Raw genomic sequence first — 13,329 nt, forward strand, 5'->3', positions numbered from 1 at the left:
TTCCTGCTCCGCCTGTCTCAGTTGTGCACTAGACTTAATTAAACCCAAAATGTTGTACAGCACCTGTCGGAGCCAGCCGACACAGAGAGAGCTGCATCCGCCGATCTCTTTAAACTTCTTCGCAGGCTCAATCTCGCTCCCTCTCGCAGGCGCTCACTCCCTCCATATATTCTGATTCGCCATCGAGTGTGAGGCTTCAAAAAGATACTGCGGGGGTGGAGAGTTGCTTTTTTTCCCTGTCTTTTCACTTTCTACACTCCTCCACAGTTTCGATAAGTATACTCAGCCACTGAAATCATCTAAATGTTAAATGTCCAGAGTGATAGTGATATCACACTGAAGAGATTTCACAAAGGACTCGGATAAAGATGAGGAATATTACAACTTCACCGAAAAAAGGAGAGCATCTCATTGGTGGATTTCTACTCATAGTACTACTCATAGACAAATTATGTAGCGTTTTACTCAGAGGCTCCTATTTTGTTTGTTTTTTTATTTTTTTATCTTTATTTAACCAAAAGTGAGATTCTTTTGAAAGCAACAGGACTAGGACTAGATAGCATTATTAAGCATGCTTTTATTTTATGGCAGGGAACACCAAAACTCCCAGAGAGAAGCAGCACAAGTATGGACCACATAGCTGTGTTTTCATCAACACCTGTGTACTATAAAAACCTGTTTAATGTCTCATAATATTCCCCATGATGCTGCAAGACTGGCCCTCTAACAAGCTTATGGCATTTCAACATTAAATCAAAATTTTGTTTTCCAGAAAAGCAAAACAATTTCAACTCCTGATCCAGTTCCCTCAAAAGGAAAAACATTCCTTGAAGCTTTGCAGCTCGCTGTCTTTCAAATGGTCTCGAATAGCTTTTCATTTCCCCGCACGTGAGAGAGAGCCAGAGTGACCCGAGTGTGGCGAGCACTTAATGAAGCTGCAGCGCCTGGAGTGACTGGCTACGACTCTCGTTTGTCACACACAAGGCAGGCGGCGCAGGACCTCACACTTCTGTGCAAGCTTTTAGTCTGGACAGCGGGCCAAAACGGCGAGAAACAGATGCGTTTAGAAATGTACCTGGCTTAGTGTGAACATGGCTGTGCCCAAAGCACTGCATAGCTGCTAGAACAGAATCAGGTGTAAACGTTCACTGCTTACTGCAGCGCGGCGTGTAGGCAATAACTGGAGGTGTGAATGATATACTGAATTCAAAGCACTCTGAAGTCGGTTCATAGTGCATGCTTCATACTGTACTAAGTAGCACCTTCACTGCTGACTGCTACAGTCTTTTACAGCCACGATTCAAATATTAAGGCTGTGTTGGAAAGCAAATGCTTTTTTTATATGTTGCATCGTAGTTAATAAAAGCTTTTTTTGATATACTTTCATGCACATTTGGTTTATAGATTCATCACCTAGCTTTCATACCTGATGAAGTTTTGATTTGCAAGAGGAGAAAAAGAAAATGTGTTTACCACCTGCCTCAGCAGTCATTGCTGTAGGATGGCAGCGAACCAAGGGAAGGACAGCTATACTAAAGTTCTGACTGAACAGTTTCTGAAAACAGAGTGACTCTAGAAGATAACTCAAATATTATGGTTCATGATCAGAGTGATTATGCCCTTTACTATTATTACTCTTTGATGTAGTTGCATTAATATTCATTATAGAAATTATCATGAGGACAAACATAACAATTCTCTGCAGGTTTTTACATGTGCTGTCAAGCCCTCCAATATAGTTTACAAGGATATTTTCATTACTGTCTATTTTCATTTTCATGTATCATGCGCACTACAGACGTTCTTGTAATTTGATTCGATTTGCCACGGGATCTGCTCCCCCCTCTGTCGGCAGAGATGTTCTGGAAAAGAAAAGGAAAGAAAGAAAGGGGAAAAAAGCAGCTGGGCATAACAAATAATTTTAGGATCACGATGCTCCAGTTTCACGATCCCCTGGGATAATCGCTTTTTGTGTATATGTGAAACCACCGGGAGCCTGGATGAGGTCAGGCACTACCATCGCTGAGAACAGCAACACTTTTAGTGTCACAGGACTTATACTTTCCTCTGTGTCACAATTCATTTCTTACACAACAGCCTCCTCAAACAGCAAAGGGAAAACAAGACCTGAAGCCTAAAAGCAAGAAGAAAACCTGCAGCACTGATTGTTCTGACTGTCTTCTGAATTTTTAATGCTCTTTGAATGGGAAGGACAGTCTATGTGTCATGCCCTCCCAACTGTTTTCTACAGTAAATGTTCCTGTCTGGGAGAGAACAGCCTCGTGCATCTGCCACGATGCTATCCATGAAAGCTGATTCATAATATATCAGATTAATTTTGCAAATGGGAAACCCGTGCGCACAAAATATGTCATGTTCTGACTGTGGAAACAAAAACTGCCACTTATATGTTGTTAACATAAAGGCGCTGGTGTGGAGAAGGAAATGTTTTTAAGAGTGGGTCCCCATTTACTTGGACAAGTGAGCAAAATAAGACGATACAGAGGGTCTGAAAAGTGACGCCAATGCTACAGAGCTGCTTTTGCAGTTACAAAGAAGTTCAGTTGTACACAAATGGAAAAAAAATGCCCTCCAGGACCCTTAATCCATGACCTCAGTAACACTTACTTAGAGAGTTTATGGACTCAATCACTACTTCAGATCTTAATAAATACAATATGTATTACATAAAATAAACTTAATTCTGGTTTTTATACCAGCGCTGGTATTGGTATTGTTACACAGGTACATTTACACTCCAGCTCTCCAAAAACCCAGCTGATGATGATTAATCTCATAAGTCATGGCACACTTCTCTGTGCTATATAAGCTGCCTTCATAGGTTAAAAGCATCAGCATCGTTTTTGGTATCTGCAGCACTGCCCTTGTTTTTACTTAGTAACGTATTGTCAAAATTTGCAGTATTGCACAGCACTACTGGCTGCTGACGGTAGATTCAGATCTATCAGACAGATGGAAGACAGAATTATATTGAACTACTAGTTAACTGGCATCAATTTTGTAAGGCTCTTCTTTAAGTTGAGCTCTCATTCCACAACTGATGTCCAATCTTAGCAGTTAGACGCTGGCATATCAGCAGGATATCTCTAAGTGCAAATATGAACCGATTTTTAAAGTGCGTTGTTAAAAATAAAACACAATGCATCATCTTCCAACCCACGCCGGTGCATTACAATCAAATGAATCATAGCAAACAGACAGATAAACTCAGCACGCAGTCTCATGTTGCATCCACACATTAGTATTCACCTCCTGGTTGAGGGTATAATCAGAAATGTGGGTTCGTCTCACTGCACTGTGGAGGAGACAAACTGTGACTCCAGAATACAGATAGAGACTGAGTGGTTGTTTCAGGTCTCAATTCTATTTGTTTGTCTGCCCTCAGGGCTCCTCGGGTTCGCATGTGTGGATGAGCAGGTCTGTGCTTTGCTTTCTGCGGCTTGCCTGAGCTGGGCCGAGCTGCAGGGCCATCAGCCTAAAAATTCCTTGGAGAATTCCCTTTAATTAAGCAGGCTGGAGCCATCCAGTCCTGCACTGAGCTGGATGACTGCCCAACAGCCTTCAAGCCTCTTTTCCCACTGATGGAGACTTCTTCTTCTTTCTTTTTTTTTCAGTGATTTGTCATCTACCTTCTTCAGAACCACAAGTTCTGTCCTCTTACACTAGACGACTAATTACTGCTATGCTACTCAAAAGAGGGCAAAATGTGAGGAGGGATTTAACTGTCACAGAAGCGTGCATGGACTTACCTGTTTACAGTCTGTTTAAGCTGCTGATTCTTTCATTTGTAGTAGCCAACAGCTACACATTTCTAAACTTCACACAGCCGTCTTATTGAGTGCCAGTTTGAACAAAACAAAAGATGTCTATGAAGTTCTAATGCTCTCACTATCCTCTCTGCAGCTGAGCACCTGCCAACTCTACCATTTCCATGTGTCTGATGTTGTTTTTCGTTTGCTTAGCTTTTAACTTACACTTCTCTGGGGTCTCTTTTTGGAGGCACGGGCTACAAAGAGGCCTTCTACAAAAACTTGCTCTGTTACACTCTCTGTTTTCCTTTTTCAGAAGCCATGTTTCCTTTTTGCAGTCAAACTTTGGAAAAAGAAAATGAAGGCACAGATAGCTCGCTTGTTGTGGTTATTTGAAGGGCATTACAGTTCAAGTTGGGACATCACACACTTTTCATGCCGCTCTTTCATATTTGTATTTGTCGCTCAAGTTGAAGGTTCATAAAGTAGACCTCAATGATAAAGTAAGAAAGGCCAGTAAAAGAAAGAGGAGAAAGGATAATACACTAAAGGTGCTTTGTCCTTGTGTGTAATATAGACACACACACACACACACACACACACACACACACACACACACACACACACACACACAACACACACACACACACACACACACCTATGTCTTAGCTTGTCTCTGTGTTAGACAAGCTCTCCTGTAATGTCTTTAAATAGCTCGTCTTTGGATTTTGGCTACATTTTGTTCTCTTCTCTGTTTAGATGACCTCACTCTGCTTCAATAATGTTAAAGTCCAGGATCTCCATTGTGTGTTTTCTATCCAGGTATGCTTTCACTGCGCAGACAGTGTGTTTATGATCACTGTCATTCTGAAAAATCAAGCTGTTGCCAAGATGTCCAACCCCACTGGCTGAAATGAGCCTGCACTGTGTATCACAAATGGTTGCAGATACTCACTGTTGTACCTCTCTTCCGACCTCCTGAGGACTAACTGACAACAATCTGAACCAGAAATATAGAACTTCATCTCTCCATCAGACCTGTTGCTTCTGATTTTAAGTTCTTGTGTAATTTGGCACAACTCGGCTTTTCTCCTTGTTTCCCTTCCTTGAAAGCCTGTCTTCCACTGAGACCATTTCTGCAGAGGCTTTTGTGAAAAGTAGATCGATCAACTGAAAGCCCAGATGCATCTCTGACTTTTTTTCCCTGTTTCTCAAGGATATGACTTTTAGATACTGTAGATAAGCCTGCCACTTATCCATTTTCCTCACTGCATATCATTCTGAAAGATGTTTTTCGTTTTGGGAATTGCCTCTCTGATGCAAAAATGCAATTTTATGTCTGTTAGACTGTTTTATCTTTGGCTCTTTTGCAGTGTCACCTAAAGAAACAGGGACAAATTATATGTTTTTGCAACAGGCTGTTAGTTACAAAGTGCCTAAAGAAACTACAATTTAAAATGGGTTCTTTGGTGTCTGCTATCTGTAGACACAACACCAGTTCATCCCTTGAATTAGGTGCTATTTATACTTGAATGAATTCAGCGGTCAGTGGTAAGGGACAAAGAAAATCCTCTGAAAGTGGTCATGTACAAGACTGGACTGAAAATGGCTAAAAAAAAGCAGCCAATACCCAAAGAAAAACTTTTCAAGATCTTCAGCAAGCCTGGAGAACTATTTCTTAAGAGCACTTTAAAAAAATTATAAGAAAGTCTGGCTCCTTGTAAACAAAATATAGAGAAGCAATGTTTGGTTTGAGACTTTTGCACAGCCCTATTTATATACATATAGATATAAAAAGATATAAAATCTCTGAGACAAGCTGTCTTACCAAGCACTGATGCACAGGCTGTGAGCCGCAACCAGCAACCTGCTGACTGTTGCCTCACACTTACAGACTGAGTGGGGGACGAGTGTTTGCTGTTTCTCGGTTGGGATGTCAGGAACTCGTGTCTGCTGCATCAGCGTTTTCTGTCAAATAACTTTTAAATACTTATTGGCGCAGGACAGCTTTCTTTTAAATTTCAGTGTATTTTTGTCAGCGACTGAAATACAATTTATTATATTCCTAAAACTGCTCTTTATGTTTTGTATTTCAGTTGCCATATTTTCAGGTTTATTTCTTTTTATTTCTTGTGCTTGCATTTTTATCCCGACTGTGTATTTTACTGTGTATAATATTAGTTTGTTGTAATGCACTGTAATTATTTCCTGAGTTAGCATAGCCCGAGGTCATCTTATCACTCTTAAAGCTGCTTTTTATTATAAATCCAATAACAGCAGTCTAGACATTTTGCCATAATGTTCCCTCCATATGTGTCTCGCTCACTTTTCACAGACTCCTTTAAATTAAACATACGCATTGTACGTTCATTGTAAATAATAGTGCACTGACTGTATCTCACAATCAGGCAATCTGTGCATCTTTTCAGTGTCTTTACCTTCCAATTAAAAAGGGCTTTGAGGCAACTGCTGTTGTTTTTTGGTGCTATAGAATTGAATTGAACTGAACTGAGTCTTTAAAGGATAAAGCAGACATACAAAACACATTTCCTATATCTGAAGTATTAGTAAAACCAGTGCTTTGCAGTACTTTCATTTCTTCGTTCTTACGGGTGTACTTGCTAACCATCCTGGCATAATACTGCTCCCAACTGACTCCACAGCCTGGCCAAAATCAGCACTGGTTGACTTGAAAATATTCCCTCTAATTACATTTTTTCCCCCCAAGAACCTTGTATTCAAAGGTGTGTGGAGCGTGGAAGTGTGGAAAGAGGCCCCCTGTGATCAAGGTGTGGTAAAATTGTCCTACCATTAGGTTATAGATACACCTACAGTTACATTTTTAGAGATGTACAGGGGCCCTCACATATACTAATGTGCCACAAACAGGACTTTAATATCACCAACCATTCCCATTTTATTACGGTGTATCCATATAAATGGTCCACCCTGTACATTGTTTGACATAGGCTTGTCAGTATCAGTCACACTGTTATGATTTTTGCCTATGCTATCTGACATGTCCTGCCCCACCATTAGCTGGTCAGGATTTTAGCTATAAATATCAATACCTTTAACAGCAATTCCCAACAAAGCAACAGCCAAAACTGCAATTTCCCTGATTATATAATAATGACCCTATATATAGCATAATCTCATTTAACCTCCTAGGACCTGGCGCCCACATATGTGGACATCACATTTTGGGATGTCTAGACCAAAATAATACATTTTGCTCTACAAGGGCCTGATATCCAGTTACAAGGACATTATATTGATACTGTTCTATGGAAATTTAAAACAAATGTCCTCCTATGTGGATCTCATTTCTCTCAGAAACAAAAATTCAGGTAAAAAAAAAACACAAAAAAAAACGTGCCCAAATATCAAAGAGAAATTAAAAATGCATGCCATTGAAGAGTTCAGGTCTTAGGAAGTTAAATAAAGCATGCTTCATTCTCCTACTCACAGGGTGTGGAATTCCAGTGCACCTCTGGGTGTTCAGCACTTCTCCCATTTCCCTCCACAGCACCAGACAGGGAGAGTCACACTACATGGCTCAATTCCCACAAGCTCTCTGCCTTTCCAGTCTTTTTATCTCTCCCTCTGACTCTTCCTCTGTCTGTCAGCTGTGCAGGAGGCATCACCAGGCTGGAGGTGATGGGTCCTCTCTTAGAGCGATAACAAATCCACTGTGCTTCTATTATTGATGAGAAGCCTTAGAGGTGTTTATCGCTCCGTCTTTACTTTACTGAAGAGATGAGCAAACTGATACTTTTACAGGTGGTGAGAGAGCCAGCAGAAGACCAAAACTCCCACAGCACATTTATCAACAAATAAAGCCTAGAAGAACTGAAACTGCCTCCTTGACTACAGCATCTACCGAACAGCAGATGTTTGCAAATAAAATGTATTAATGATGAGTTTTATAATATCCTGACAGAAGGCATCAAAAGATTTGAATCATAATTCTTCTGATTACTGCCTCGCAGATTAAAAACTAAATCATGTCCACAACGATTGTTTCCTGATGCATGAGTGATCGCAGTTGTGTTTGCTCACTCCTGCCTTTGTGAAAGATCTTCCCTCAGGCTAGGAGGGTAGGCTATTTATAGTAGGCTCATTGTTGTTGCTGTTATGGGACAGTGTGTCCTACTTACACTGGGAGCTGATATTACATTAAAGCAAGTGTTGATGTCACAGCTCGTATAAGGAATCATTCTCAAGAGACACGGGCCTGCCTTGCCACTCTTATGCATCTGGAGAGATACGTGTCTGACAGATGCTGCCGACAAGGCAACGATTCACATTAAGCCACCGCAGAAGAGAGGTTATGATTGGATCGGTCAGATCTGACACAGAGTGACCACCTTTGTATGACTGCATACGTTGAATCTAATACGGAAGCAATTTGAGAACACTTGAAGAAACCCTGGATCTAAATTTGAAGGGCAGGGAAAAGCAAACTTCTCTTGATTAATGAAAATGTTCAGCACTGTCACTAAAAATAATCCCCCGCATCAGAGGAAATGAAGACAGATCTGCAGTGAAGGTCAGAGTAAAACTCATAAGGCCTGCAATAATGAGGATCATTATGTAGAGGGCAGAAGCCTTTATACACAAATATCTCAGCGAAGAACAGAAGGCTAAGATGTGCCCAGGATTAATGGTTTAAATGCACACAGCACGCACGCACACGCAGACTACACTTGTGGGCTTAATGTCTTTTGTAACTCTGCTGTGCAGCTGTGTGCAGCGTCTGGAAAAAAACAAAACAACTTTCTGCTGTCAAATTGGTCACTGTTAATCCTTGTGTCTAAAACAGCAGCGTTTGCCAGTAAACACAAAAACGAGCCATGTGACGGTTCAAAAACAGGCTCACATGATCAGATTCTTACATTTAGTAAGAATTTAAGTTTAGACAATCAAAACTACTTGATGACTGCATGATTAGCAAAAAAATCTGCTTCATGGTCAAAGAAACTGTATGCAGGTAAATGATGGGACATGAACACATGTGCTCTGTATGCCTGAATCTTTCCAAGCCTGTTTTCCTGCAGTGAACAGCTCCGTCTGGAGTGAGGAGCCCGTTTGAGTACGGTGGAAATTATCTGCATTTACACCACACAAGGCAGGATGCATCCATTTTTCCAATACATTTACATTTTTCCAATCTTCTGTTTTCCAAATCCATTTTCATCTGGTAAATCAACAGTTTCTGAAAGCCTGTTTTGTCCCAATAATCAAGCTGCATTCAGAGTCTCTTTAAACCACCTTTCTTCACCATTCCAATGCCAGGTTTGAACTACAACGGATCATCTTAAACATGTTTACATGCCTAAATAAGTTACTGCCATATGATTGGCTGATTCTCTCCCAGCTATCATAGGGCGAGAGGTAGGATGTACCCTGGAAGGTCGCCAGTTTGTCGCAGGGCTAACACAGAGGGACAGGCAGTTTTGTTTATATAACTCCAAATTACAACAGCAGTCACCTCAAAGCACTTCATAGTGTAAAGTAAAGACACTACAATAATACAGCGAAAACCCAACAACGAGACAACTCGCTATGACCAAGCACTTGGTGAGGAAAGAAAATCTTCAAAACAATAGTGCAAATTAATGCCAAACACTACTGTAGCTACATCTTCCTTTTGAATACAGTCTATGGGGCAAACTCATCTAATTTTGGCACACCTCATAAACAGACTACAGTGTCTCACTTGAAAGGAAAAAGCTTTAAAAGTAATAAGTGTGCAGTGCAGTCGACAGCTACTCAGTGTTAGCATTACCTTCAGTCTGAGCCTGTGGAGATAACATCAGCAATACTCTACTATTTAGCTTCACGTACCTCAAGAAGGCGTACGCTTAAAAAATCATTTGCAAAATCTAATGTACTCACATGTGCACCAAACTAATCCCCCAAATGAACACTAATGATCTTCTGAGTAGATAGGAAAATTCTCAGTTAACACTCATTTAATACGTTTCTGACAATGAAATATTCTCTATGGTGCAGTCAGAGAGAGCAGCACACATTAGCAAACACTGAACCTGAATCAAGATTCGTGTGGGAAAACTGTAGCCGATGATCACCTAGGAAACAAGGATGAGAGAACTGTTTAATTCCTCCACGTGAATTAAGCCCAAGTGACCTCAAACAACGTGCATACACACACACACGTGCGTGCACAGACACACACACAAAACAACAAATAACAAGCCTTAATTTAATGTACCGCCTTGCCTGTTTTAAAATCAGTTCTAAATGAGAGTGTCAAGATCTGAGGCGATCTTCACACGTGCCAAGTGTTTAGGGTAATAATGAAAAAGGAATGAAAAGTGGGGAGTGGACCAAGCTAGGAGAAATGGCGTATTTTACTGGCAGTGTAGCATGAAGCGGCGCTTGCAGCAAAAAGTGGGAAATAGCATGTTTCCTCTTTTAGAAACAATGGAACAAGCCGAATCATGAGGCTGGGGGAAGAGTATATTTCTGAGGCAATCTTAGATTTACTTCCTGATATTCGAGGAAAAGAGATTTGTTTATTTTTTTTAAGCAAGGCTGAATTAGCACTTTGCAAACTGAATACCTGCTCCAGTATCAAGTTGATCCTGTCCACCTCACAGTCGATGAGGAAGCGTTTCTCCTGCCGGCGGTCCATCTCCTCGATGATGCGCCTGTACTCTGTGGGGTCCACAATGTTCCCCACCGAGCGAGCTGTCACCTGCCAGTTATTGGCTACAGCAGACTCCATGATGGCTTGGAGGATTGCAAACCCTGGGGGAACAGAGGGGAGAGAGCTCCATCACACAACTGTCTTTTTGGATTTCAGAGCACACAAGAAGGAAAACGTGCTCAGAATCCCAAACTCCCTGTGCGCTGAAAAAAACAAAAACAAGGATATTGTGGCTTCCAGCAATGGTTTGTAACCATTTATTGTCATACAGAATGTAAACTATTAATTGATAATGCATTGTCAACATGTTTAAACAGTACCAATCATCTTGTAGGCACCGCTTGCAGGGAGGAAAATAAACGTGAGAGAAAATAGCGTGAAGTAAGTAAACAAAGAGGCGCGCTTCAGAGTAAAAACTGAGCTGTACTGGGGCGGCAGTCAAACAGTCTCCTGATACTGAAATATGAACAGCTGCTCGAGTGGATGGCTAGAAGAAGATCTAGGGGAGGGGGGGGGGGGGGGGGGGTTGTTTGATTTGCCTTTTTTTTACCAGTCTAAATTCTGACAAACGCTCAACACATTTCGCGTAAAGGTAGTAAGAAAAGCTAAAATTTGAGCCGAAATTAGAGATGCTTGGGAGCTCTTTCTTTACACTGCATATGAATTAAACAGACATGCTCCTGTAATTAGGCCTTTCCGGAACGTGCAGGTACAAGATTAATGAGTCTCTTCAGAATTAATATCAGGAACGGCTGCCAAATGTTTAAAAGGATCGTAAAAGAAATATTTGACAGACAAAGCAGATTCAAGAGGCTCCACAAAGAATCCCCACAACCGATTAGCTTAAAGCTGCAGCTCTTATAACAAAGATAGATGCATTATAGAGCATAATTAACCATTAACTGGGAAATGACTGAGCTGTCCCACGCTGCCTTAGCAGTTTGTCATGGGAGGTCATCATTGCTATCTCTTCCTTGGTAGACTGAGGAGTTTAAAGTTGCAGAAAGGACAAACGATATGGAAGAGAAATGTCTGTGTTTCTGCGTATTATAATTCACCCATGAAAGTTGCAATGCAACAGTTTTATATTTTATATTTCTTTAAAAAAAAATCAGGGGTCGCAACAATAAGATATGAAACATGTACCTTAGCAGATGCAGTGAAATAGACTTCCCAAAGGATCCAGAAAGCACAATTGGCAGAGCTTACTGCACCCCGGGATGAATCAGTAGCTGAGGCACATGAAAGAAAGACGCTGAGCTAAGAGTAAGTTGGCTGAGCGGTGACACATTAAAAGCATAGACTGTATATAAAAGAAAGCCACATTGTTATAATGGTGTGTGGTGGTTTACTAAGGAGATTAAGGACTGGTGGTCAGCAGTCATGACAGGGTGCAAAGGGAGTTTCTAAATCAGCTGAAAAAAACATCAGTGAGTGAGTGACATGGAAATAGAGCATACAGCTGTGTGTTAGCTTCAGAAACACCATGTTTTAGCCAGTTTTTGTGAGTAGAGGGTACAAATCTTAAACCTGAAACACTGTAGTGAAACAGTACACCTTGTTTATAAGATCCCTACTACTAAGCTATGGTGTGGTATTAGTAAATCTGGATTAATAATTGAGGAGATTGAAAGAAAGTATAGGTAATACAAGCTTATTTTGGTTACAGTGGTGCAAGATCTTTTTAAACAGGCTTGTTTGGATGATTGAGGCGAGGTTAAATAAAGTGAGTCATTGCTGCATGCTGCCTTTTTGAACGGATCAATTTGTTGCCAAGCAATCTGAGAGCCCATCAACACATTTGCAGGACGGTTGCAGCAGCTGATTTTTCAGAGCTTCCAGTGCAGCCGAGTCCAGGCCAAAACTTCCTGTTTCATCTGCCATTCATCAGTCACTGTTTACAAAATACAGATACATATTTAAACGAGAAGCACTCCAACAGCGCAAACCTCCGCCAGGGCAGCTCACTCTTTGGGCAGTATTTACTTTTAAGATAATACTACTGGATCTATTCATTTTGTTTTTCTATGTTCTTTTAAGTGTATTTAAAATCTACTCAATCTATTGACCTTAAAAGAAAGATCAGAGGACAAATTTTAAATAATATTTTAAATCTTTATAGCGATATGCTGACATGTTTTTTTTTTGTCAATTTTTGACCATTAAAGTTGATCTTGAAGACCTTATGGGCGAATGTAAGCATATTTTAGCTGTTAACGTCACCCGTGATCTACACTCTAATAATATAATTATTCAAAAATGATCAGGTGATGGTTTTAAAACTGCATTTCCACAAATAATGCCCCTGTTTTGCTCTTCACATGAGCTGTTTCCCCGCATGTAACCTAAGCCTGCTCAAGCATGACTTGTCAACACATGAACTCCAAACGCAAACCAGGAAGCTTCCTGTAACAAAATCTTGGCCCTTGCCTACACACTAGCTATCCAGTGACGGTTCATCTCTGTAACAGCAGAACACAAACTGGCTTTGTTTAGATATTTATATAATTCAAAGTTGAAATATTCTTTCTAAATCACTCAAGAATCTCACTCAGTATATTTAAAATATTTTATACATCTTTTGCTGTAGGTAGGAAGACAGGTGACCTTTGAAAAGCCCAAGCTGAAAGATTATGAATAAAGTAAAGATTTGCATCTCTTCATTCTTTAAAGAACAGTACACAGGACATGTCAAAAATGCATTATGGCAGAAGCTTATTACATACTGTACTGAGTCACAACTAATGGGCAGGGAAAAAAGTGCTGTTTAAGTCAGAGCAGGAACACTTCAGCTGACTGGACTAAATGCATCACATGCTGTTGCCCTTTTCTTTCACAGAAGGGATGAAACTGTTGATTCTAGGAAATGATAGATATTATTAC

At 40.5% G+C, this 13,329-nt stretch overlaps 1 protein-coding gene across 8 annotated transcripts in view; it reads right to left on the minus strand.

Annotated features, from left to right (window-relative positions):
* Positions 1-13,329, minus strand: part of LOC113030021 (glutamate receptor 3) — a 78,749-nt gene that overhangs the window by 30,510 nt on the left and 34,910 nt on the right. For all 8 annotated transcript variants that reach the window (XM_026181052.1, XM_026181051.1, XM_026181055.1 and 5 more), the window contains one exon: positions 10,360-10,547. In XM_026181052.1, coding sequence (XP_026036837.1) covers positions 10,360-10,547 — 188 coding nt within the window. The remainder of the gene's footprint in view (positions 1-10,359; positions 10,548-13,329) is intronic.

Source organism: Astatotilapia calliptera, chromosome 10 (genome assembly GCF_900246225.1).
Source record: "Astatotilapia calliptera chromosome 10, fAstCal1.2, whole genome shotgun sequence".
NCBI classification, from domain to species: Eukaryota; Metazoa; Chordata; class Actinopteri; order Cichliformes; family Cichlidae; genus Astatotilapia; species Astatotilapia calliptera.